Raw genomic sequence first — 25,421 nt, 5'->3', positions numbered from 1 at the left:
CTGTTACCTTTCCCAATTACGTCTGCCAACAAGATAAGGAAAGCAGTTCTGATATGCCAAAGCCCATGGCTCCTATACTGTAGAGCAGAATTACCTATATCCTGTATCTTTTTAAATTTTTTTATTAAAAAATTTTTAATATTTATTTTTGAAAGAGAGAGAGACTGAATGTGAGCAGGAGAGGGAAGAGAGAGAGAGAGGGAGACACAGAATTAGAAACATGGCTTTGAGCTGTCAGCACAGAGTCCCTTGCGGGGCTCGAACTCTCGAACCGGAAGATCATTAACTGAGCTAAAGTCAGATGCTCAACCGACTGAGCCACCCAGGCGCCCCTATCCTGTATCTTTTCATCTATAGATGTATGTATTGGGCAACTGCTGTGTACCTGTCACAGAGACCAGACCTGCAGACAGTCATTGGGTGGTGAAGGCCCTTCTGGAGATGTGTCCAGGCTGGCAAGGGTACGATTAGCATTCTGCATGGCCGGCGTACCGTGCAGGAGTTTTGCAAGAAGTCTTCTTGCAAAGACCAGCTTGTTCTGGTTTGTTCAGGCCTCGCCGATTTGAAAACTGAGAGCCCCACGACCCCGGAACCCTCCTCTGTTCCAGGCCGATTGAGAGAGTTGGTCATCCAATGGCAGGAGGGGAACGGTGGAATGGAGCATTCAAAGTCTGCCTACCGTTATGGTGCACAGAGCGTCTGCACTTCTAGGGGAAGGCCCCTTGGCTGTTTATGAAGCGCCTGCTCAGAAAATCTTTCAGCCCATTGCTTTGTCAGCATGTACCCACTGCCTGGGAAAGCGCACACTCCCATGCGTCAGGAGGAGATTGCCGTCTGTTCCTCCAGATTATTTTGGTGCGACATTATGGAGGAATTCTTGGAATGAGGAAATTTCTGAGGAAATCATTAATACATTTTAAAATTGTGGTTTCCTTGTAATTAAAAAAATCTGCTCTGCAGACGTGAAGCAAACCGATTCTCCAAAGCAGTAGGCTTTAAAAAAAAAATACCCTTGGCTGAACTGTTCAACTTGAGCGACCCAGACAATTGTAAGGGGAAGTTCATTTCTCAGAAGAGATGGAGCTATTGAATGTGTGTTTTAACGAGGACTTGTTTGTTTTCTCTGTTTCTTTAGGAGTTCCTTCCTCTTTTTGTCTTGGGGAGAGTCTTCCCCTAATCTGGTCTTTCCCTTTTCATAGACGAAGACCAACAGTCACTGATAGATTTGGGCTGGGAAGTGGCAGTAATGTGATTTGTGTGTTATTTGGGAGCATAGGTTAAGATGGGGCTAAACTAAATTGAACTCCTTAATATGTGCCTTAAACAAATGTTTGAGGGCACCTGGGTGGCTCAGTCGGTTGAGTGGCTGATTTCCGCTTAGGTCATGATCTGGCGGTTTGTGGGTTCGAGCCTCTCATGGGGTTCAGTGCTGACAGCTGAGTCTGGAGCCTGCTTCGGATTCTGTGTCTCCCTCTCTCTCTTCCCTTCCCCGACTTGCACTGTCTCTCTCAAAATAAACATTAAAAAAAAATTTTTTTTAAGTGAAGTCCCATGATTTTACTACAGGTATAATAGAGAACTTCATCCCTTTGTGAGCAATGTGTAAATACATTGAACAATGATTAATGTGCACATTGATGGTGGGAATGTAAATTGTTATACCATACCATACAGAGCCAGTTGAAGGGGGGGGGGAACTGGGCAGTAGATGGTTACACCTGGCTGAAGAGAGGCATGTTGCAAGGACTTGAGGCAATAAAGATATAGTGGGGTAAATGGGGTGCCTTGCTCACTCCATCAGTAGAGCATCCAAATCTTGATCTCAGGGTTTTGAGTTCAAGCCCCATGCTGGGTGTGACACTTAAAAAAAAAAAAAAAAAAGCTATATTGGGGTAAAAAGCAAAAGGTCTTCTATTTCCCAGTATTGTAGGAGGGACTATAAATTGGACCTCCTTGCACTGGGGAATTGCTAAATAAACTGCTGCCATGTGCAGGAGATAGAGCAAGTGAGGTCAGTGATGATGTTATTATCTGTGATCTCTGTGTAGTCACATCAATGCAAAGAAAATGACCTGAAGGCTGTGAATCTGAGCATAACGGTCGTCTCTAGGGAGGAGGATAGCAAGGAGACTTTAGCTTTCTTTAAACAAGAGAACACATTTATGTAGAAGCAAGGAGAAAGATCAGGTTTTAAGTTACCTATGGTATAACAGTTCCAGTTTCTCCTTCTCCCCTACCCCTTTCCTTCCTTTTGTGCTTAACAGGAGAGCTGCAGTGAAATCACGCCCTACGGGCACACTTCAGGTACCGTTCAGAGTTTCTAGATAACCCTTGAGAAGTTAAGCCGAGGAGGCCCGAGTGTGACTAGGAGCTTGGCGGTAAAAATCAGCCTGTTCTGAGTGATTGCCTCTTTGACCTTGGCCAGCCTTGGAGGCATTCTGGACCCTCATGTGTTGCCCCTTGTAACAAGGGATGGTCCTTAAACCCTCTCATTTTAACTCTTAATGATCTGTCATTCTTTAAATGATTCCTTGGAAGGTTGAAGGCTGTGATCATGACCGTGAACCACAGCCTGCTGTGGATAGTGTACGTAGACCATACACTATTCCTCCTTACCTGCTTAGTGAAGGAGTGTTGGCTGTGTTTCTAAGGCTGGAGACCGTACACCGGATGAGATATCTGAGACCATTTATTTGTATTCTCGCTCAGGGTCACAAGTAGCTCAGGGGCCTCTCATGTGGGAAGGAGAAGATCCCCTTGGGACCAGACCGGCCAGGAAGAGTGCCCTTTTCTCCAGTATCGTGCAGTCCCACTGGGGATTTCAGTCTTAGATTTTCACCTCAGGCACAGCCCCTGTTCCCATCCCACTGCTGCTGCGGGATCTGGTTTTCCTCTCCTCACTTATTTTTCTCCTATCTGGTCTTTTTCCCTTTCTAGAAGTGGTATCACTTCTAAGCACTCTTGCTCCCAGATGGTGAAAGGGGCCTGCATAGGCCACTGACATTGCCAGTCTTCACCTGTGTAGCTCAAGTCCTGGGGTTTGCCCGTGCGTTTTGGTTAGTTGTGCACGGGTGTGATTTCCTAGGTCTGGAAAAGCCTTTCTACCCTGGCTCTTCAGTTCAGTTCAGACACCCATCCTCTCAGTTCCCCTGTGGCCTCCTCTGTGCTGTTCAACGTGGGTGACTAGTCTTTTCTTCTGAAGGATGCCAGGCTCTTCACTTTCTGGAATTCATCTTGCTCTAGCCTCCTATCTCTGAAAGTTTTTTTCTAGTCTTTTTTCTTTTTTTTTTTTTGGTGGAACCCTCCCACCCCCTCCCCACTGGCGTTGCCCTTTTCGACTTAGCTGCGGTCTTCACGTTCTGCACACTTCCTCTGCCTGCAGTCATTTAGGAGTCATGGTTAGAAGTGAAACTTAAAAAGCTGAATGTCCCTACCACTTTGTACCTTCTAGGATGGCCCTATTTGAAAACAAAAACCACCAGAAAATCACAAACGTTGGCAGAGTGGTGGAGAAATTAGAGCCTTGGTATGTTGCTGGTAGGAATGTAACATGGTGCAGCCACCGTAGGCCACAGTGTGGTAGCTCCTCAGTAAGTTAGATACGGAATTGCGACTGTATCCGGTGATGCCAGCTTGGGCATATGCCCAGAAGAATATGCATACTCAATAACTCGTATACGATGGTTGTAGCAGCACTGTTGGCAAAGGATAAACAAACGTGGCATTTCAGATGGAGTATTATTCAGCCACAAAAAAGAAGGAAGTACCAACTACCTGGATGAACTGCAAACACATTATGTGAAGCAAAAGAAGCCAGACATGAGGGCCCTATATTATTATAGGGTTCTGCCTTCATGAAATACCCAGAATAGGTGAATTCATAGACACCGAAAGCAGATGAGTGGTTGCCAGGGTCTGGGGCAGGAAGGAGGGAGTAGAAAGGGCCTGCTTACTGGGTATAGGATTTCACTTGGGGGTGATGAAAATGCTTTAGAATTAGACAGAGATGATGGTTGTCTATTATGATGGTATTTAAGGACACTCAATTGTACTCTTTAAAATGGTTAATTTTACACTGCCTGAATTTTACCTCAATTTAATAAAATTTGGGATAAAAGAACTGGCTATGACCCCTCCCCCAAAAAAGACAAAAAGTAAATTTAAAAAAATTCCAGGTGAGCTGGCCAGCATGGTGGTCACTGGCCACGTGTGGTTGCTGAGCACGTATCATACGGCTGGGCTGATGGATGGATGGGTGCTGGAAGTAGGAAATTCATACTGGACTTCAGAGCTTTATGTGAACAAACGAATAGCTCATTAGTGATATTTAAATAGTGATTATGTGTTGAAATGACACTATTTTAATACATTAGATAACATATATATGTATATTTAAAAGCCGATACCCCCTGGAGAGAGAAGAGGCTTAAATCCATACTAGAATCTGGAAATTTGATCTTTGTCTAAAAGTAGGTTTGAAGCTGCTCCCATAATCAAGACATGGGAGGGAATCCCCATGAAAGAAGTCTTAAATTTCCCTGTGTCTGCAGTTTAAAAAAAAGATGGAAGAGCTTAAACAAGATGTGTGACCACATGCTTCCCAGTTCGCAAAGAGCGTACTTGGAATGTACTGTTTTATTTTTTGCCCTTTTACTTAGTAATAATTCTCTTTTCATTTTATATCCCTCCCCCAGATCAGCAACGTCTTATTTTTCGTCTTACCGCCCATCTGCATGTGCTTGTTTCGTCAGTATGCAACATGCTTCAACAGTGGCATCTACTTAATATGGACTCTCTTAGTTGTAGTGGGTAAGTGGATTCATTTTCAAGCATGGGCTGAAAGGGAGGAAATGGAATTCTGCACACTTCCTGTCCTATTTGAACATTATGTTTTGTAAACCAAAGTCACTCTGACATCTCAGCCAACTTTTATTTTGCTCCCTTGACGCCAGAAGGAGGACTCTTTTGAATACTGGCTTGATAACGAGGTTGACTCTAATTATCACTTAATTGCATTCAAAAGTTATTTATGTAATGGCTGTTGGTGCTGTGTCAGTGCCATTTTCTGAGAACTTCTAAAGAAAATGACATGAAATGCTGGAACTCTGATGAGACTTTGGTCTAATGGATCAAAATTTTAAAAAGAGAAAATTCTAGATGTTGGGAGCCTCCATTGTTCTGGGAAATACTTCTGCAGTTTCCATTTCCTTCCATAGTTGGGTTGGGAATACTTAACAGTGAGAGAATGTTGACTTATTTACTGCCTGTTTCCATGAAGCCTTGATGGATGAGGACAGAGTGTGTCCAACTGTGGGATTATTGAAGTTCTGACGTGCTCACATTGGGTCCTCCTTGAGATCCTTTTTCTAGGCTTCAAGTATGCATGCCTGGGGGGTATGGGTTTCTGCCCTTAGCTTCTGCTTTCAGGGAGAGTGTGATCTGGTGATTGGGACAGCGATTGGTTGAAAGGGTACATGTACCCCAATGTTCATAGCGGCACTCTCAACAATAGCCAAAACATGGAAAGAGCCTAAGTGTCCATCAACAGATGAATGGATCAAGAAGATGTGGTTTATCTATACAATGGAACACTACATGGCAATGAGAAAGAATGAAATCTGGCCATGTGTAGCAATCTGGATGGAACTTGAGGGTATTATGCTGAGTGAAATAAGTCAGGCAGAGAAGGACAGCTACCATATGTTTGCACGTATAGGAGGATTAGGAGGAAATTAACGGAGGACCATGGGGGAGAAGAAGGGGAAAAATAGTTGGGGAGAGGAAGGGAGGCAAACCATGAGAGACTCTTGAATGCTGAGAACAAACTGAGGGCTGATGGGAGGGAGGTGATGGGCATGGAGGAGGGCACTTGTGGGGATGAGCACTGGGTGTTGTATGGAAACCAACTTGACAATAAACTAGTTTTTAAAAATAGAAGAAGAAAGGGCTCTTCTTCAGCAGTGCATTGGATTTGTGAGTCTGTTCTTCTGTCATGACCTTTGTGATGGGTTGTGATTGATTCTAGGAATTGGATCCGTCTACTTCCATGCAACCCTAAGTTTTTTGGGTCAGATGCTTGATGAACTTGCCATCCTTTGGGTTCTGATGTGTGCTCTGGCCATGTGGTTCCCCAGAAGGTATCTACCAAAGATCTTTCGGAATGACAGGTAAGCTTGTGCTAACCATTTTTGCACTCACTGCTAGGGTCAGTACCCACTGTATCCATATACGTATCAAGAAAAACAGCACACAGTGGAGCCTAACCTTGTGATGTGCTTATCATATACTTGTTGAATTTCCACTGATTGTTTATTGTGTCAGGCCACAAACAAGCTGATCAAGGAGGGAATTTTAATATACTTGGTGAAGAATGTATATGCTATTGGGGCAAAAAGTTATGTCTCCCTTATAGGATGTGAACAAAAGGGGAAAGATTTTCAGTGGGAGAGAGATTATGGAATGGTAATTTAACGACCTTTGATTTGCTGCCAGAATCTTTCCTTGAGTCCAATCCAGTTCTACCATTTGAGAAGTTTACAGTAGAACTCCACTAAGGAATTAGTTTTTGCAGTTGTAGATTCTATAGTTTGGTTTATAGTTTAAGATACACACACACACACACACACACTCCTCCAAGGTAGAAATTCACAATTTCAAGAATGGATGCATTTTTAAAATTTATTATTTATTTTTTAATTTTTTAAAATGTTTTATTTATTTCTGAGAGAGAGAGAGTGTGTGTGAGCAGAGGAGGGTCAGAGAGAGAGGGAGACACAGAATCTGAAATAGGCTCCAGGCTCTGAGCTAGCTGTGAGCACAGAGCCCGATGTGGGGCTCGAAACCACGAACCATGAGATCATGACCTGAGCCAAAGTCAGATACTTAACCGACTGAGCCACCCAGGCACCCCTATTTTATTTGTTAAAAGATTTTTAATGTTTACTTTGAGAGAGAAAGAGTAAGCCAGCAGGGGAGGGGCAGAGGGAGAGAGAGGATCCCAAGGAGCCTCTATGCTGTCAGTGTGGAGCCCCTGTGGGGCTCAAACTCAGGAACTACAAGGTCATGACCTGAGCCGAAATCAAGAGTCAGATGCTTATCTGACTGAGCCACCCAGGCGCCCCACAGGACGCATTTTCATATCTATTATGATGCTTATATAGTTATTCTCCTAGTAAATATTTTCTTGAACACTTTACGCAATTTTCGAGGCACGGGGTTATAGAAGTAAGCAAAAACAGTAGAGTCTCTGCCTTCAGTGAGCGCATACTGAAGGTTGGGAGGCTACAAACCAATGACCAGACAGACAACAGAATATTAGGGTAAGTGGCATGATAAAAAGTAAAGCTGGTAAGGGCATAGTGGTGACATGGGGTACTGATTTAGAGTTTGGTCAGGGACAGCCTTTCTTTTTTCTTAAAAAAATTTTTTTTAAATGTTTTATTTATTTCTAGGAAAGAGAGAGACAGTGTGAGCAGGGGAGGGTCAGAGAGAGAGGGAGTCACAGACTCTGAAACAGGCTCCAAGTTCTGAGCTGGCAGTCAGCACAGAGCCCGACGCAGGGCTCGAACCCACGAACCGCGAGATCATGACCTAAGCAAAAGTTGGACGCTTAACCGACTAAGCCACCCAGGCGCCCCAGGGACAGCCTTTCTGAGGAACTAGGTGAGGTTTGTCAATATCTGAAGGAACAGAAGAGACCCAACCTCATAAAGATGAAAAGTGTTCCGAGAACATACTGCCCACATGTATTTCTCCATAGGGCACAGTGTTTTGTCACTGTATGTAGATGTAATCTAAAAATATTGATTCAATTAAGCAAGTGGAGTATACTCAGGGGAGAGCTATACTAGGAAAATAAAATAATTCCTTACAGTTTTTCTGGTACTGTGAACAGGAATAGGAATTTTATAGGTATTAAAGATGAGGCTCTTCTCTATGGATGGAGGTGGAGGAATGTCTAGAAAACATGCTGGCAGCAAGAAGCACATGGTATCCTAGTTTTAGAATAAATGAACTCATCTCTTTTTGAGTATATGTTTTTGTATGTGCACAGAAATGTGTGGAGAAGGAAGACAGGCACCCACTACCATTGGCTACTCTTAGGAATGGGGAGGGGGGAGGAACTTCCACTTTTGCTTTAAATCTATACTGCTGTATAGTTTTTGGGTTTTTAAAAAAATATATATGTATTTTAACATTTATTCATTTTTGAGAGACAGAGAGAGACAGAGCGAAAGCAGGAGAGGAGCAGAGAGAGAGGGAGACCAGAATCTGAAGCAGGCTCCAGGCTCTGAGCTGACACCACAGAGAGCACGATGCAGGGCTCAAACCCGTGAACCATGAGATCATGACCTGAGCTGAAGCTGGACCTTAACCGACTGAGCCACCCAGGCGCCCCTAGGTTTTGTTTTTATTTTTATTTTTTTATTTTTTTTATTTTTTTAAATGTTTTATTTATTTCTAGGAGAGAGAGAGAGAGAGAGACAGCGTGAGCAGGGGAGGGTCAGAGAGAGAGGGAGTCACAGACTGAAACAGGCTCCAGGCTCCTAGCTGGCAGTCAGCACAAAGCCTGACGCGGGGCTCGAACCCACGAACCGCGAGATCATGACCTAAGCGAAAGTCGGACGCTTAACCGACTAAGCCACCCAGGCGCCCCAAGGTTTTGTTTTTAAACAAAGAGTGCATGTTAATTTTTAAAACTAAAAAATTATTTTAAAATGAGATAGGGAGAAGGCATACTTCAAGTGATCTAGCTAACAGTCTTCATTGTACAGAGCAGGATTTGAATTAAATAATACTTTGAGTATCATTGAGCTGGGAAAGTATCCTCAAGGTTACGGGATCACTGAAACACGAGGGAGTGAGCCAGCTGCTTAAAGAAGTGAAAAGAAGGGCATTCTTGGTATTGGGGAGAAATACTGTCTCATTGGCTGAGGCTTTCTCCGCAGTGGAGGAGGTAGGTTTTCATATGCAGCAGGTTGGTTTCGGCGGTCTCCAGTTTCCAGTCTTGTTGTGCTCGTTCAGCTTCAGGAGAATGACTGGAAATGCTTAAAAAGCCCTAGGAGGTGGAGAGGGGGATGGGGGTGGGGTTGAGCACCCAGGAGCCTCTTTGTTCTCAGATCTGATCTTTCAAGCTCTAGGATCAGAGGGAGAAGCTGTGAACATGAGAAAATGGTTTTGTCTGTTCATGGCCCCATGCAGGTGCCGCTTGAAATTCCAAGTGACAGTTTTTATCTTATTTTTAATTTTTTTAATCTTTATTTTTGAGAGAGAGAGAGAGAGAGAGTGGGAAAGGGGAGGGGCAGAGAGACAGGGAGACACAGAATCCCAAGCAGGCTCCAAGCTCTGAACTGTCAGCACAGAGCCCGACGTGGGGCTCGAACCTATGGACCACAAGATCATGACCTGAGCCGAAGTCGGTCGCTTAACCTACTGAGCCACCTGGGCGCCCCTCCAAGTGACAGGTTTTAATGTGTTCATGAAAGAGAAAGGTTTTCTTTTTTACTTCTTGAAGGGACAAGTGGGGAAATGTTAGGAGCAGGAGAGAAGAAAATGGATGTAGTTGTGAAAAGCTTACCAACTTTAATAATGAAACCCATATCATGGGGCAGAGATGTGTGTGACTACTTGGGACTTTTCCATCGCCAACCCCCTGCACCTTTTCTCTGGATGTGACCCTGTTGTCTTCAGCTTGTGAGAGTCCTTGGAGGCCCTGAGCATCCCAGATGTCTATGTCCTTGGCTTTGGAAACCCTGTGGGTTTGAATCCTAGCTTTTCTGCCTACAGACAGTATGACCTGTCTTGACTCTTTAGTTTTGCGTTTCCTCATTTTTTTTTTAAGTTACTTATTTTGAGAGGGAGTATGCATGTGAGCTGGGGAGGGGCAGACGGGGCAGGGGTGGGGGTGGACAGAGGATCTGAAGCAGGCTGTGTGCTGACAGCAGAGAGCCCGATGGGACCCGAACCCACGAACCTTGAGATGATGACCTGAGCCGAGGTCGGAAGCTTAACTGACTGAGCCACCCAGGCACCTGTATCTTCACTTGTCAGATGAGGTAAATAATCATCTTGTGAGGGGACCCTGCAGAGCACACCTGGTGAGTGTCCAGAGTTAGCTTTCATTACTACCAGTGGCACGTGGAGATTTCTGCCTAGCATTTTGGAGAAATGCACATACATTGAAGGAGAAAATAGGAATTGAAGATGTGAATGAACCAAGAGAAGAGATGGTGGCAGGGGAGAGTCGCACACTATAAATAAGGATTTCAGTTCTATTTGTCTGCCTTCAACTTGTCAGTGGCTGGCAGAGCAAGAAGACCAAACCCCCTTTTGTGGGCCTCCCTGCCTGTGAGGTGGGGACAGGTGCAGCTCTGTGCCCAAGTGGTGGGCCAGACCAAGGACGTCACGTCAAAACCAGGGATCGTGTGGCTTGGCTGTCTAAATTTACCGGTTATGGTCTCTTCGTGATTTAGACTTTGCAGGAATAGTTCTAAAAACACATGAAAAATAGTTCCAGCCTGAGATTTCTGGAGGAAGGACAGTGGAGCCTGGTGGTTAAGTGATTATAGCAGAAGACATGGCTTTGTGTGGTAGGTTTGTTTTTTAAAGCTCTGGCACCTCATTTTGCTCATCTGTAAGGTGGAAATAGTTGGAGTACCTAAGTCACGTGGTTGAAAATATATGGGAAAATCCTATAAAATATATACTACTGTGTCTTGTACAGAGTAAGGACTCAGTATATGCTAGCAGTTATCATGAATGGCTAACATGGGTAAGTGTTTTGAAGGTAAGGGCTAGAACAGTGGGGAAATTACTGAAGTTTATGATATAAATAGGAATAGTTAGCAGGTTCAAAAAAAAAAAAAAAGCTTTCTTTTATCTTGCCTAGAATGTCCTAAGAATCTTCATACACTCAGCTGTTGAGGGTTATTAATTCCTAAACATTTTTGTTTTGAGAAAATAAACTCCAAGAACAAAGAACTCTTATAGGCTAATTGTTTGTTTCTTTAAGATTTTATTCTCCTGTGATTTTTTTTTTTTTTTTATGATTTTCTTCCACATGATCTAGGGACAGCTCTCACTTTATAATCCAATTCAGTTTTTGAATCCTGAATTGCCTGGGTGCAGACTAGGGTCTGGCCATCCTGCTCTAGCTGGGTGACTTGGGGCGAGGGGCTTGGACTCTCTGGGTCATTGGCCATTAGAGCAGTGGATCTTAACCAGGGACCTTTCCATCCCTTAAGAGACATCTGGGAAGTTTGTGGACCTATTTTTGGTGGTTACAGTGATGGAGTTTTATCATCCATAAATCAGTTTTACTTTGGAAGAGTAAAAGGGGCAGGGGTGCCTGGGTGGCTTGGTCAGTTAAGCATCCAACTTCGACTCAGGTCATGATCTCACAGTTCGAGGGTTTGAGCCCCATGTCAGGCTCTATGCTGACAGTGGGAGCTTGCTTCAGATTTTCTCTCTCTCTCTCTGCCCCTCTCCCTGCTAACACACACACTTCCTCCCCCCCATAATCTTATTTTAAAAGGGGGGTGTTACCAAGGTTTTGCTATAAAAAAGGGGCTCAGGGTCTGATATGGTTGAAGACCACTGCTCTGATGGGGACTAATGATAACAAGAGTAGCAGCTTTATTATAATGTTTGTGACTTGCCAGAGGTCCCACAGCCACTAGGGGATGGAGGGAGAAAGTGATGCCCATCTGTTAGCTGGAACACCTGTGCTTAAACCACCATTGCTCTCACTAGCCCATCCCTAAACCATTGATCTAGAGACATGATGGAATTGAGGAATGTTTTTTATGGTTATTTCCAATCTAAAAAGGCTGAGAGGCCTTGGGGTGGGTCATAGAATCTCAAAACTCAGTGAAAGAGTTATTGTGGGTCCGTAAGGGCTGGATATGTGATGGGGGTGGGGAGGAGCTGCGGGCTGTCGTCCTCAGAGTGGAGCAGGTATCCTTTCATCCAGTAGCAAAGGATGTCAGCCAAGGCCAGTAGGGAAACGGCATTCTCCTGAGGACTTGCTGCCTGGACCCTTTCCCACACATGTATTTTTTCCCCCTCGAATTGAAGTTCAGGGCTACAATTCCTGTCTGTTCCAGCCAGAAAGTTGGCAGCTCCATCAATGATTTCCTGTGCCTTGATGATAAATGGTTTTCCTCTCGAAGAGATAAATTTGTATTTTGGAGGTTTCAATGTACTTTGAGTTCTTTATAATGGAATCTCATTCAAAATGGTTTCCCAACTGTGGCCTGTTCCAGGGCTCACGGCCAAAGTAAATTGTGCTAATGAGGAATAAAAGAACTTCAGGAAAATCATGTGCTCCTAAATTTCAGTCATGGAGGAGGCCTTAGGATCATCTAGTCCAGGCTTTTCGTTTTATAGATAAGGAAATGGAGTCCCAGGGAGAGAAGGAGGAGCGTGTCCAGGATCACGTCGCCATTTCTGGCTCTTTCTACCGAAAGCGCCTCCACTGAAGGGTGTGAGGATGGTATTTTTCTAAGATTTGTCAGGTCAAAGACCTGTCAACTTGTCAACACAAAATTCCAATGCATGCCAGACTATGACTTGCCGGGAAATATAGACACGGTTAGAATTTTTTCTTAAGACTTTTAGTTTTGTGTGATAGACACAGATTTTTTTCTTTTCAACTAGGAAGCTCTATGGTTTGTTAATAGTCCCTGGTTTTCTTATAAAAGCCTTAGACATTCACCTTGTAGAACAGGTGACAAGCTACATCCTGTGAGCCAAACGGGTCCACTGCCTGTTTTTGTAAATCAAGTTTTATTGGCTCACAGCCGTGCCCAATCCCTTACTGTCCCCAGTGGCGGACTTGAGTAGCTGGGGAGACCTTGTGACCTTCAAAACCTAACATATTTACTCTCTCACCCTTGACAGAAGTTTGCTAAACCCTGCTGTACAATATTGGAAAACAATAGAAAAGTGACACTAAGAAAACAATTATCCGTATCTCACCCTCAGGGACTTAGATGGATTCTCATTTCACCATTCTCTTGGTTAAAAATTTTTTTTAAGTTCATTTATTCATTTTTAAGAGAGTGTGTGAGCAGGGGAGGGACAGGGTGAGAGGGAGAGAGAATCCCAAGCAGGCTCTGTGCGGTCAGCACGGAGCTCAGTGCGGGGCTCAGTCCGATGAACCGTGAGATCATGACTGGAGCTGAAATCAAGAGTCTGATGCTCAACTGACCGAGCCACTCAGGCACCTCCTGTCTAAATATTTTGAAAATTTCTGGCTCTTTCCTAAGAATAAACTCTTAGAAGTAGAGTTAGTGAGCCCACAGGTGTGAGTGGGTTTGAGACTCCTGGTATGTTGCGCCCGACATCTTCTCAGCTTGCGTTTCCACTTGTGGTGCCTGTGCTTTGCCAGCATTCACCAAATGGACAAGACCTCCTCTGCTAACAGTTTGGTTTTGCTTCCATCGATTCAGGGGCAGGTTCAAGGCGGTGGTCTGCGTCCTGTCTGCGGTTACAACGTGTCTGGCGTTTGTCAAGCCTGCCATCAACAACATCTCTCTGATGACCCTGGGGGTTCCTTGCACTGTGCTACTGGTTGCAGAGCTAAGGAGGTGAGTGCCTTCATCTTCCTTCCTGCTCCTCAGGCTGTCCCTGTGTTAGGAACATGCCAGCTTCTCGTGTTTTGTTTGTTTTTGTTTTATTTATTTATTTTTTTAATACCCTCAAATGTGGAAGAGGAATCGGACTCTTCACATAGTTGGGTTTTTTTTTTTTAATTTTTTAAAGTTTTATTTATTTCTGAGAGAGAGGGAGAGAGACAGCGTGAGCAGGGAACCCACGAACCGTGAGATCATGACCTGGGCCGAAGTCAGACACTTAACCGACTGGGCCAACAAGGCACCCCTGCACATAGTTTTTGACTATTGGACTGAGAGCACATTTGATGGTTTGGTTTAAAATGTTAACGATCTCACTCCCAGAAAGAGGGAAGCAGCTGTTTAGTGGATGCAGTGCATCCCAGTGATCGAAGCTAGCTTAGCAGGAAGATCTCAAGGACCTAAGACTTAGTTCTGTACAACGAATAGATCTGTTCCTAGGACGAGAATAAGGAGAGAAGTCCTAACGAGGCTATTGCATTCACACACAGAAGGAAAGATGAATGTCTGTATACAAGGCAACATTGACTCCGGGTAGAATACTGTTGACTGTGTGATTTTCTCTGAGGCTTGGTCTCTTATTTACAGCCTATCAGGTAAAGCCTTTGCTATTTGCATAAGGATTTTCCTTTGGAAAGTTGTATACTCAGATCAGGTTGATATCCAGCAATAGTGTAGCCTTGTGTGTAAATGGCTTCTTTAGCCCCCAAATATATCTAACCGCTGCCCTTATTTTAATACCCTGAAAACGCAGCTTTTTCTTGGTGTCCATGGTTAGAAACACATTTTAACTCATGACGTCCTCATTGTTATGGACGTGGCATGTCTTAACTGAAGTCTTGGATCTCTCTTCCTTTGTGTGAGAGTTGCTCTATGTAAGGTGTTAGTTTTCCCTTCAGTCTTCGTTTTGAGAGGAGATATAGGGTTCTTCCCACCGCTCTGCCTCTGGGGGTTGCTTTGAATGTCAACAATAGCAGGCAGGGTCAAAGGTGATTGAAGATGTATTTTAAGAAACTGGCTGCAGAGGCGCCTGGGTGGCTCAGTAGGTTAAGCATCTGATTTCAGCTCAGGTCATGATCTAGCGGTTTGTGGGTTTGAACCCCATATCAGGCTCTGTCCTGACTGCCAGCTCAGAGCCTGGAGCCTGCTTCAGATTCTGTGTCTCCCTCTCTCTCTGACCCTCTCCTGCTCGCACTGTCTCTCTCTCTCTCTCTCTCTCTCAGGAAATAAAACATTAAAAAAAAATTAAAAAAAATAGAAACTGGCTGCAGAGGAAAGACACGGTCTGATCTGGTCTTGCTGGTTTCCTTCGGTGGGCTTGGAGAAGTCCGCTTCTTTTCAGGTTCTCATGTAAGCTCCTTGTTTGCTGTGCAGCTTTTGCGTGTAGGGGGTTTCTTTTTTTTTTTAATTAAAAAAAAATTTTTTTTTTTAAATTTATTTCTGAGAGAGAGAGAAAGCATGAACTGGGGAGGGTCAGAGAGAGAGGGAGACACAGAATCTGAAACAGGCTCCAGGCTCTGAGCTAGCTATCAGCACAGAGCCCGACGTGGGGCATGAACCCACGAACTGTGAGATCATGACCCGAGACAAAGTCAGACGCTCAACTGACTGAGCCACCCAGGCGCCCCGCATGTAGGGGGTTTCTGAAGGTGACAGCTCACCTCGGCTTTCCTCTCTCTACAGTCCCCCCTGAAAGAGCTCATCTGCAGTCACTGTGTTAATTACCAAACACCTGCAAATGACTCCCAGGTGTGTGTCTGACTCCGTCCTTCCTCCTGCCTCCACCACGGGGCATCCTGTCCGACCTCTGTCTCCACCTGTCCCAGCCATCTCGAATTCAGCCAGATTCCTGATCTGCCTTTTCCAGTTCTGGCTCTCTCAATATTTCCAGCTGGAGTAAATGGAAGTATCATGTACCCATTTGCTCAAGGCAGAAGCCTGGCTTCCTCTTCAAAATCCTGACGTAGCCCCTGCCTGCTGCTCTCGTGCATGAAGCTCCCAGCTACACTCTGTCCTCAGCCGTTCTGCCCTTCCCTGTCCCCGTCCCCAAGGGGGCTCAGCTCTTTCTGTCCCCAGGTCCTTGTCCCTTTCCTTCTGAAACCTCCTGCCTGGCTCACTTCTGGATCGTCTTTGACTCAACCTGTTTTTGCTCAACTGTTTATATGCCATCATAGCAACTCAGCCTTCCTTTTGAGCCCCCAGCCTGACTGTAATTAAAAATTACTTGTGCTGTTGTTTTGTGTACTCTCCTCTGCTTCATGTAGGCTCTGAAGGCAGGGGTGAGGCCTGCTGTGTTCACTGCTGTGTCTCAGTCCCCACCGGAGTCCCAGCAGGGGGAGAGAAGATGACGGTGGGCCTGCTTTGATGTAATTCCCAGACAAAGGGATCCCCTCAGTGCTCTTTGCATTTCCTTCCAGGACCTTCCCAGTTGTCAGTAGCAATGATGTGTAATGTGCTAAATATTTCTTATCCCACCTTCCTCTGCTCAGAAGGAACTGGGGAAGCTTTCTGTTTCTCATTAGCCTCATTCCTAGAGCTTGTTCCTCCTCTTTCCATGTTTCCATATTTCCTTTCTGAACCTTCTCTCAGACCAGGAGGCAACAAAATTTTATTGGAGGTTATGACCAATTACTGACATTTACTGAAATTCTTGGCAGGGTCGTACTACCAGGGGACTCAGGTGCATTTAACATATTTTCAGGTCGACGCTTTTTTTCTGATGAATAGGAGAGTCAGTTGAGAAAAATCTTGAGAATACAACAGAGGGCCGGGGAGAAAACTGTAGCCATCAGCTCAGATTTTTTTGTTTTTATCCTAAAGTAAGGCTCTGCTTGTATGAATCATTTAGTCTAATGAAAATGCTTTTTTCATTTAGTCTCACATTGACATTTTGATCTAAGCCCTGAGAAATGGGTGTGAGACCCAAAGTGCAGATATGCCTGGTCCGCAGCAGGCAGGACTTGGCCCTCTAGAAACAGAAAGGGACATTACCAGGCCACCCGGAGACCTTGATGCTGCAGGGCTTTCCCCGCCTGTGGCTAATCACCTGACGCTCTGCCTCTCTTGCCGCTTGATATACACACTGCCTCTCCAGCATATTGTGCTGTGTTCTGGTTGTGCTCCTTAAAACAAAAACAAAAACCTAGAAATTTTGGTTCAAGTTTATTTTGAGAGCGAACACGCACGAGGGAGGGGCAGAGAGAGAGGGGGAGAGGGAGAGAGGGAGAGAGGGAGAGAGAGAGAATCCCAAGCAGGCTCCACACCAGCAGTGCAGAGCCCTATGTGGGGCTCGAACTCATGAACCCAGGAGATCATGACCTGAGCCAAAAGTAAGAGTCAGACGCTTAACCAACCCAGCCACCCAGGTACCCCCCAAATTTCTAGGTTTAATTGAGTGTACATGGGTCCTTTTCTACCAGATTGTCTATATTTGTTTATATTTTTGGTCCATTTTCATTTTAAAGTAGCAAGGCAAGGGTCCAGTTCATTTTGCCTTTCGTGGTGCCTGGCATGGCTTCAGAGAGTTTGCTACACAGTCAACAAGGTTATCTTCTTGATTTTAATCTAGAAAAAAAAAAAAAGTGCTCCTTAGATCACTAGAATGTTAATGGAACATTTTCCCTTACTTCCTTATCTATTCATCCAGCAAGCATTGAAATCATGCCCCTCCTGGGCCAGGCGCTGCATATACTTGGAGCAGATATGGCTCCTAAGCTTCTTGATCTTACAGTCTAGTTGGATACTGGACATTAGACAAATAATTTACACCAATAAAAACGATGTCAGCTAATGAGGAGTGTTAGAAAGGAAAATGGGGGTGCGGACAGTGTAATCGGGGGGGGGGCGGCTGTCAGGGAAGGTCTATCTGAGAAGGTGCCCTTGAAGCTGAGACCTGAGGAGGCAGAGAAAGCTGAGCCAAGAGGAGGAGGAGCTGAGCCTCTGTGAGGGAACAGCAGGTCTGAGGGGGAGCCATTCAACAAAGCTAAGTAGGAATTTAGTTTCTCCGGTCGGGGACCTCTCTTGTTTCAGAGAATTTTTGAAAGTTTTTCAAGGAATGCATTTAGCTCTCCTACAAAAAGGTATTTCAGTTGGGTTTTTTTAAAGATTTTTTTTTAATATTTTCATTTATTTCTGAGAGAGAGAGAGAGAGAGACCGTGTGAGCAGGGGAGGGTCAGAGAGTGAGTGAGATATAGAATCTGAAATAGGCTCCAGGCTCTGAGCTGACTGCCAGCACAGAGCCCGACGGGGGGCTCGAACCCACGAACCGTGAGATCATGACCTGAGCCGAAGTTGGAAGCTCAATCAACTGAGCCACCCAGGCTCCCCTCAGTTGTTTTTTTCTGAGTAGGTCTTTCTGAACCTACTGCCCGTCCTGTTTTTACTGAGGGTTTTGTGGATTTTTTTTTGTCAGGCAGCTAGGAAAGGTACCGGCAAGTCAGGCTTTGGACGCTTGACTTGTTCAACAAATATGATGTGTGACCCCTTCTCAGGTGCAGATGTCACATTGGACCCTGGGTCCCGGAAAGAGAGCTTGATTGAGGAGCGTTCCATGAGGGATGGGGTGGGGGGAGAAGGAGACTGACGGAGGGTTTAGAAGGACCCTCAGCTGCCAGCTGCCTCTGGGCATTCCTCCCTAGGAATAGAAGTCACCCCCTTGTGAGCAATTTGGGAACAAGGAAAGGAAATGGCAATCGAACTTTCTTTGGGCTGTTGGTATTTGTTTCTGAAACACATTTTGTCCCAGCGTAGGTGAGAGCCCTTTGCTTCAGTCAGCAAATCGTGGGAGCCCCCTGTGTGCTCAGGGCTGTAGCAGGGAAGACCCGCTGTATACACATAGGTACCACATGGAGGGTGCTAGAGGGGTTATGATCCCTACAGAGGAGATCACAGGAGAGAAGAAGGTAATGGGGAATTGGGAGGAGTCACTTAGGGGGTGGAGAGGGAGGGTGCAATGGTTAAAGACCTCCTCAGGAAGGGGTTTCACCGAGTGACATTTAAGCAGAGACGTGGGAGACAGTGAGCCATGTGGTTCACCGTCATGTGGTGAGAAAGCGCGTTCCAGGTGGCGGCAGCAGCCAATGCTAAGGTCTGGGAACCGTGCCCGGGATATTTGAGGAGCACAGGGATCCCTGGGTGGCGCGGTAGATGAGCAGAGGCAGCGAGGGAGAGAGTAGGCAGGAGAGCAGGTGGAGGGCAAAGGAGAAGCCGAGGCGTGTGGGGCCTTGTGGGCTTTCCCCCTGGTTTAAAAGGAAGACACGGGAGGCTTTGAACAGACCATGGGAATGAGGGTGGGAGGAAGCAGTTGCTGTGACTCAGGCAGGAGAGGACAGTGGCGTGGACTCGGGCGGGGCTGGTATAATAGGCCAGACTTTGGATATATACTAAATGCAGAGCTGATGCGGGGTGCGTGGAAAGGGAACAAGGACTCCAAGGCTCTTGCCTGAGCTTCCAAAAGCACGGAAGACTCTCTTCCGGAGTGGGCTGGGATAAAACCACGTTTCAGGCAGGGGAAAGGATCGGGAGTGTGTTATGGACGTGTTCAATTTAGGTCTGTATCACACCTGGGTAGACCTGTCGAGAAGGTGGTTGGGTATGTGAGTGGGAGTCAGGGAAAGGCCTGGGTGAGAACGTGGCATGAGAGGCCATCTGTGTATATACCGTGCCTACATCCACAAGCTTGGGGGTGACAGTGGATGTGAGGAGCCAGAACAAAGTGACCAGTGAGCTGGGTGGCAACCAGGCCTCATGGCAACTTGCTCTCTGGATCCCTGGTGCCAAGGGTCCAGGCGGATGTGAGGAGCCAGAACAAAGTGACCAGTGAGCTGGGTGGCAACCAGGCCTCATGGAAACTTGCTCTCTGGATCCCTGTGCAGGTGTGACAATGTGCGCGTATTTAAGCTGGGCCTCTTCTCCGGCCTCTGGTGGACCCTTGCTCTCTTCTGCTGGATCAGTGACCGAGCCTTCTGTGAGCTGCTGTCGTCTTTCCACTTCCCCTACCTGCACTGTGTGTGGTAAGCCCCGGCGATGCGACAGGGGTCTGTGCTTGTGGTCAGGCGTCATTCTCCCTGCGGGGTGGGTAGGTGTGGGAGGGGACGCACAGCCTGAGTGCCTGTCTCCTCACAGAGACTGTCAGGCCTTTCTGAAGCAACAGAAAGTATGGTCAAAAGCAGAATGGGTTCCAGGGAGCTGGCTTAGCCAGAACTGAAAGACCTAATTGTGTGTGTTTCAAGTCCACAGTCTCTTACCTCTAGCTCCATTACTACAGCGTAAAGGAGCTTGGAAACCAAATCTGTAACTGGAGCTTGAGCTAGATCTCTAGGGAGGGGGGTAAGGCTTGGGACAGATAGGATGTGGGGCCTGGGATGCCCTGGTGACAGCGTCACAGGTCATTTAGGGACACAGTCTCAACCACTCCCTTTCCAGGTAGAAGAGATGGATGCCCAGAGGGGTAAAGTGCCTCATTGTTCAGGATCACTCACCTGAGAGTTTAGTCATAGGGAATTGGAGCATCTATCAAGTTACATGGTCAAGTTTAAAAATAAAAGGCAGCAAGCAGTTTACTGAACAGCATTCAACAGTTTCTACTCAGAAAGCTGAGGGAGGAAGTCAGCGTGGTTTCTTCTTAGGAACTGCTTCAGCGCCAAACCCAGAGTCCCGTTTCCCTCCATTTCCCTCCACCCGCCAGGACTTCTGATTGCAAAAGGTAAACAAGAACCAAGAGACATCTGGTTTAGGATGGCCCTTGTAAATTGAGAGCATCTAGGGAGAATTCCAGTGGTAAGGAGCTGGAAAAAACGCTAATAGATCCGAGATTCAGAACAAGCTTGACCTCTGCCAGGAGGTGCCTAGAACTCTGCGGTTTAAAAGAACTCGTGTGAATTTCCTTGAGCATGAGAATTTGTAGATTTCCAACAGGAGATAGAATTTGCTCTCCGTGGAAGGCTTGGGGACTCCCAGGACTGTTCGCAAAACACAAAACAAAGTAAAATAGCACGAACTGGAGATTCTAGTCTGAGGGTCCTGTGCCTGATATTTTTTAGGTTCGACCTTGGCTTACAGTCTATAGATTCACTAGTGTGAGTTTGTTGAGTTATGATGGAGATAATAAAAAGCAAATTTTTTAAGTGTTTATTTTTAAGAGAGAGAGTGAGAGACCGAGCTCAAGGGGGGAGGGGCATAGGGAAAGGGAGACACAGAATTGGAAGCAGGCTCCAGGCTCTGAACTGTCAGCACAGAGCCTGATGTGGGGCTTGAACTCACGAACTGTGAGATCATGACCTGAGAGAAGTCAGACACTTAACTGACTGAGCCACCCAGGTGCCCCTAAAATGCAGATTTTAAGGGTATAATTTGATGTTTTGATAAATGTATACATGTGTGCAAAGATGCCCTCATTCAACACAGTACATTTTTATTAATCCAACACTAGCAATTTAAGCCAAACTTAAAAATTAGACTAATAATTTTGGCTCAAACTTCATTTGTTTTCTAAGTTTGGTGTACTTCCTGCTTTGTTTTTCAAAGGTGAACCATGTTTTTGTACCAGTTAGGACATTTTAAGAACAAATTTAAACAGAAGTATAGAGAGAGGCTCTCATAATTCTGTCTACCAAAGAGTGATAACAATTGTTAACAACCTGAGGTTTATCCTTCTGGATTTTTTTTTTTCCTAAAGATTTTTTATTTAAGTAATCTCTGCAACACGAGGCTTAAACTCATGACCCCAAGGATCAGGGTCACACATGCTATGGACTGAGCCAGCCAGGTGCCCTTCTTCCAGACTTTTTATGTCTATTTCTCTAATTCTACTTTATTTAAAAAATGTTTTAAGTTTATTAATTTATTTGGGGGGGGGTCCAGGGAGGGTAGATAGAGAGGGAGAGAGAAAGAATCCCAAGCAGGCTCTGCACTGTCCGCACAGAGCCCAGTTTGGGGCTAGAATTCACAAATTGCGAGATCATGACCGGGGCCAGAACAGTGTCAGACACTTGACTGACTGAGCCACTCAGGCACCCCTCTAATTCTACTTTTAAAGAACAAATATAGCATCATTCTATACATGATGCAAACTTTTTTTTTTTTTTTTTTTTAGAGAATAGATAGATATCTAGTAATCTCCCTGGATTTGGATATATATCTAGATCCAGGGAGATTATATTAATGAACCCTTTTTAAAAGTAAAGTCTATAAGATAATGCCTTTTACCCGTACTGTCATATATATTAGATATTAGCTCTTGAATCTTAACCTGATTAAGCATATTTTTATTTTCATGTCTTTGTATTACAAAAAAGCCTTATTGTTGAACATCTTTTCCAATGTAAGTTTACGTATTTTCTTCTCTTGAAAGATACTTTTTTGTTTGTCTTCTCTGCAGAGTATTTCCTTTTTTAAAGAAACATTTTTTAAAAATATTTATATTTGAGAAAGAGAGAGAGAGAGAGAACAGGGGGAGGGGCCACGAGAGTGGGAGACACAGAATCTCAAGCAGGCTCCAGGCTCCCAGCTGTCAGCACAGAGCCTGATGCAGGGCTCAAACCATGAGTTCATGACCTGAGCCAAAGACAGACGCTTAACCGACTGAACCACCCAGGTGCCCCTTCTCTATAGAGTATGTCTATTTTTAAAAATTTTTATCTACTACCTAGTGCCTGGCACATAGTAGCCAGTCAGTACTGTCTGACAACCAGGTGTATGTGTCATGCAAATTTGCATCATTTTCACGAGTAGGGAGAGGACTATATGAAACCCTAATGGAGGTAACATCCAGCATCAGTAATTACCTGCCCGAGGGCAATCTCGGCCATGCCATCTTCACTGCCCACTCCCACACTGATGGTTTTAAAGCGCATCCTGTGAAATGATCACTTTTTGAGAGTTCTTTGGAATATAGGGATTTTAACTCTTTGGTCATGTGGGTACAAATACCCCACACTCCCCTTTCCCATTTGTCTTTGAGTATGTTTTTGTGCCATATTGACTTTAAACATTCATGTTCTCACACTGTCAGTCTTTTCCTGTAGGGTTTCTGGGCTTTGTATCATCCCAGAAAGGCCTCAGCCACCGCAGTTTATAGAAGTATTCTCTTTGACTGTATTTAACAAATAGATTTTAAATCTTTCATCTGGAATTAAATTTCAGTCTACAAGACAAGGAAGAATTACATGCTTTTAAATGGCCCCTTGCATGATAAAGATTAAGGTTAGAACTTTTTACAGACACGGTAAAAAAGTTTCCCTGCTAAACTGTACAAGCAGTTGAATCAGTTTAAAATGATTCCTAATAAGGAGCATAAACTATGTACAAGTGACGGAGTAAGAAGGTGGGATCTAATCAGATGTGCTTAGTTCACTCCATCTTCTTAGCACTGGTTTTAAATCTTTGGGCCTCAGTTGAGTGTCAAAGGCATTTGCATGTTTGCTCCTATTAGAACTTTCTGAAACAGGCCCTGTTTGGTCCAGATTTATCTTTCTCCAGCTATCCTGGAGATCGTGGTCACCTTCAGCCCTCCATAATTGGAAGAGGTGCTGAACTGTCATGACAGCCAGGAACGGTGGGCTGGCCCAGAGGGAAGGGCAGGCTAGCATGAAGGCCGCCATCTTGGCCTGTGTCAGGTGCTCACCCTCTGTTGTCCTTCTCACAGGCACATCCTCATCTGCCTTGCTGCCTACCTGGGCTGTGTATGCTTTGCTTACTTTGATGCAGCCTCCGAGATCCCTGAGCAGGGGCCCGTCATCAAGTTCTGGCCCAGCGAGAAATGGGCCTTCATTGGCGTGCCTTACGTGTCCCTCCTGTGTGCCAGCAAGAAATCACCAGTCAAGATCACGTGATGGCAGAGCCGTGGCTTGGCTTCTCTGCTTCTTTTCCCTCAGGCACGGGCTCCATATGTCAGCCAAGACAGCTGGGGGTTTGCGGAGTTGGGGGTAGGGCCTGTCTTTTAAAAGTTCTGGTCCCGTGGGCTCAACTAACGTGTCTGTGGCCCACCGAGACTCTACCATGCATGAGGAGGAGTCTTTTCCTTTCCCAAAGACGGAAAGTGGAGGGCTGAAGGGCACCGGTGGATCTTCTCAGCCTCCCATCCAGATGCAGTGGCTCGTTAGGCTGTATCCTTTCCAGCAATGGCAGAGCAGACCCTCGGGGGAGCCCATTTCCCAGCGGGAGATTGCTCCAGACTCGACCATTCCCGTGTGCTCGCGGAGTGGACTCTCTTGCTGACTGACAGGCCCTGCAACAGACTCGGACCTCTGACTGTCTGATGGAACATCCCAGGGATTTTCATTTGAGGAAACTGTCCTAAAACTAGACCAAACCCATGAAATCCACACAGGGGCTAGTGGCTAAGGAGGTGTCCATTTAGAGCTCTCCATGGCCAGGTTTTACATGTGCTTGAGAATCTTTTCTCTACTACCTCTGCTGAGAGATGGGGATTGGACTTCAGAGGAGGGTGAAGCAGACAAGAAAAGCCCTCTCTGCCAAAAGCTACACTCCACTTGAAGCCATTCTTGAAGATGAGCACAAGTTTCAAATATGGACACTGTTGGCCCCTCCCCCAACCAGCAGCCTCACACACCAGCACAGAATAGCTGCGGGGTGAGCAGTCTGCACGCAGACCCCGCTCCTTTGTGCCGAGCTCCGCAAGGTCAGGCCTCATGACAGTCACAGTGGGAAGTCCTGCCTTGTTCAACAACTGGAACAGACACGGAGTTCTGGAAACTTGTGCCGATGGGAAGCCGTCTGGATGCTCTTCCATTCGGGAAGTTATCCTCAAAAATGTCGCCTCCTGTCTCTCCAAGATCTGCGGGAACTGTTCTCCATACTCTCCCAGTACAAGGTGCTTCCTGTGGTTTCTCCAAGCATTTGATTGCTGCTTCTCTCCAGTGCTGCAGGGACTACCCGCTGGCTCTTTGGGTTGCTGGTGCTTCAGGCAATGCTGTTGCCTCCTTGGTTTTTCCTCACCCAAAGTGACACTAGCCAAAACTCATCTCTTCACTGGCCTGAACGAAGACTCCGGAAACGGTCATCAAGGTGTGAGGGGGCACGCATGACCTCAGGGATACCCACTTAAATTCCCACATCTCACGCTTTGCAACATTTCATCATGAAAGAGGCAGGACAGACGTGTCCTTGTGTGAACGGGAGTCCTGTCACTAAGGAACTAATAAGAATGAGGCACGACCAGCCTGTGGCAGGTCTGCGAACTTTGGCTCCAGTTAGAATTTGCACAGGATCTAAGGTGAAAAGCCCAATAAGGAACTGAACTGAGAGATTAAAAGTGAAGGACTTTATTCTGCCTCTGTGGTTTAAGTTATTTTTAGCAGCAGTACCCTATTTGCAATAAGAAATTATCATGGAGCCCAAATGTGTAGTAGAGATCATATACTAGTAGTTTATTTTAAGGCTAAACTTCTCCATTTCCCTAGTATCATGCAGTGAAAAATGCAAGTTAAATCGGTGGTTTTCATGGTAAAAAATTTGGTATTGAATGAGTGTACCTGTTTATTATAGCTTAAAAAATAGACTTTAAAAATGGTATTCAAGTGTCTATGGGGCTCCTAATGCACTTCTGAGACCTAAGTGGTTCGTGAACCACCTAGAGTGTTTTTTCTTAATTTTTAAATATTTTTGAGAGAGAGAGCACGAGAGAGCAAGCACAAGCCGGGGAGGGAAAGAGAGAGAGGGAGACACAAAATCTGAAGCAGGCTCCAGGCTCTGAGCTGTCAGCACCAAGCCCATTGTGGGGCTTGAACCCACGAACTGTGAGATCATGACCTGAAGTCGGATGCTTA

At 45.5% G+C, this 25,421-nt stretch overlaps 1 protein-coding gene across 2 annotated transcripts in view; it reads left to right on the top strand.

The window, feature by feature from the left end:
* Positions 1 to 24,919, top strand: part of ACER2 (alkaline ceramidase 2) — a 29,153-nt gene extending 4,234 nt beyond the window's left edge. The window contains exons 2-7 of one of the 2 annotated variants that reach the window (XM_039244423.1): positions 4,695 to 4,809; positions 6,026 to 6,167; positions 13,452 to 13,589; positions 19,509 to 19,646; positions 20,262 to 20,338; positions 23,279 to 24,919. In XM_039244423.1, the coding sequence (XP_039100354.1) occupies positions 4,695 to 4,809; positions 6,026 to 6,167; positions 13,452 to 13,589; positions 19,509 to 19,646; positions 20,262 to 20,338; positions 23,279 to 23,562 (894 nt within the window). In that variant the 3' untranslated portion in view covers positions 23,563 to 24,919. The remainder of the gene's footprint in view (positions 1 to 4,694; positions 4,810 to 6,025; positions 6,168 to 13,451; positions 13,590 to 19,508; positions 19,647 to 20,261; positions 20,339 to 23,278) is intronic. The other variant, XM_039244424.1, reaches the window with a different exon arrangement.
* The last annotated feature ends 502 nt before the right edge of the window (positions 24,920 to 25,421 follow it).

This window comes from Hyaena hyaena, unplaced genomic scaffold (assembly GCF_003009895.1).
Source record: "Hyaena hyaena isolate Hyena2069 unplaced genomic scaffold, ASM300989v1 scaffold_240, whole genome shotgun sequence".
In the NCBI taxonomy this organism is placed as follows: Eukaryota; Metazoa; Chordata; class Mammalia; order Carnivora; family Hyaenidae; genus Hyaena; species Hyaena hyaena.
This window is presented reverse-complemented; position numbering and strand designations above follow the sequence as displayed.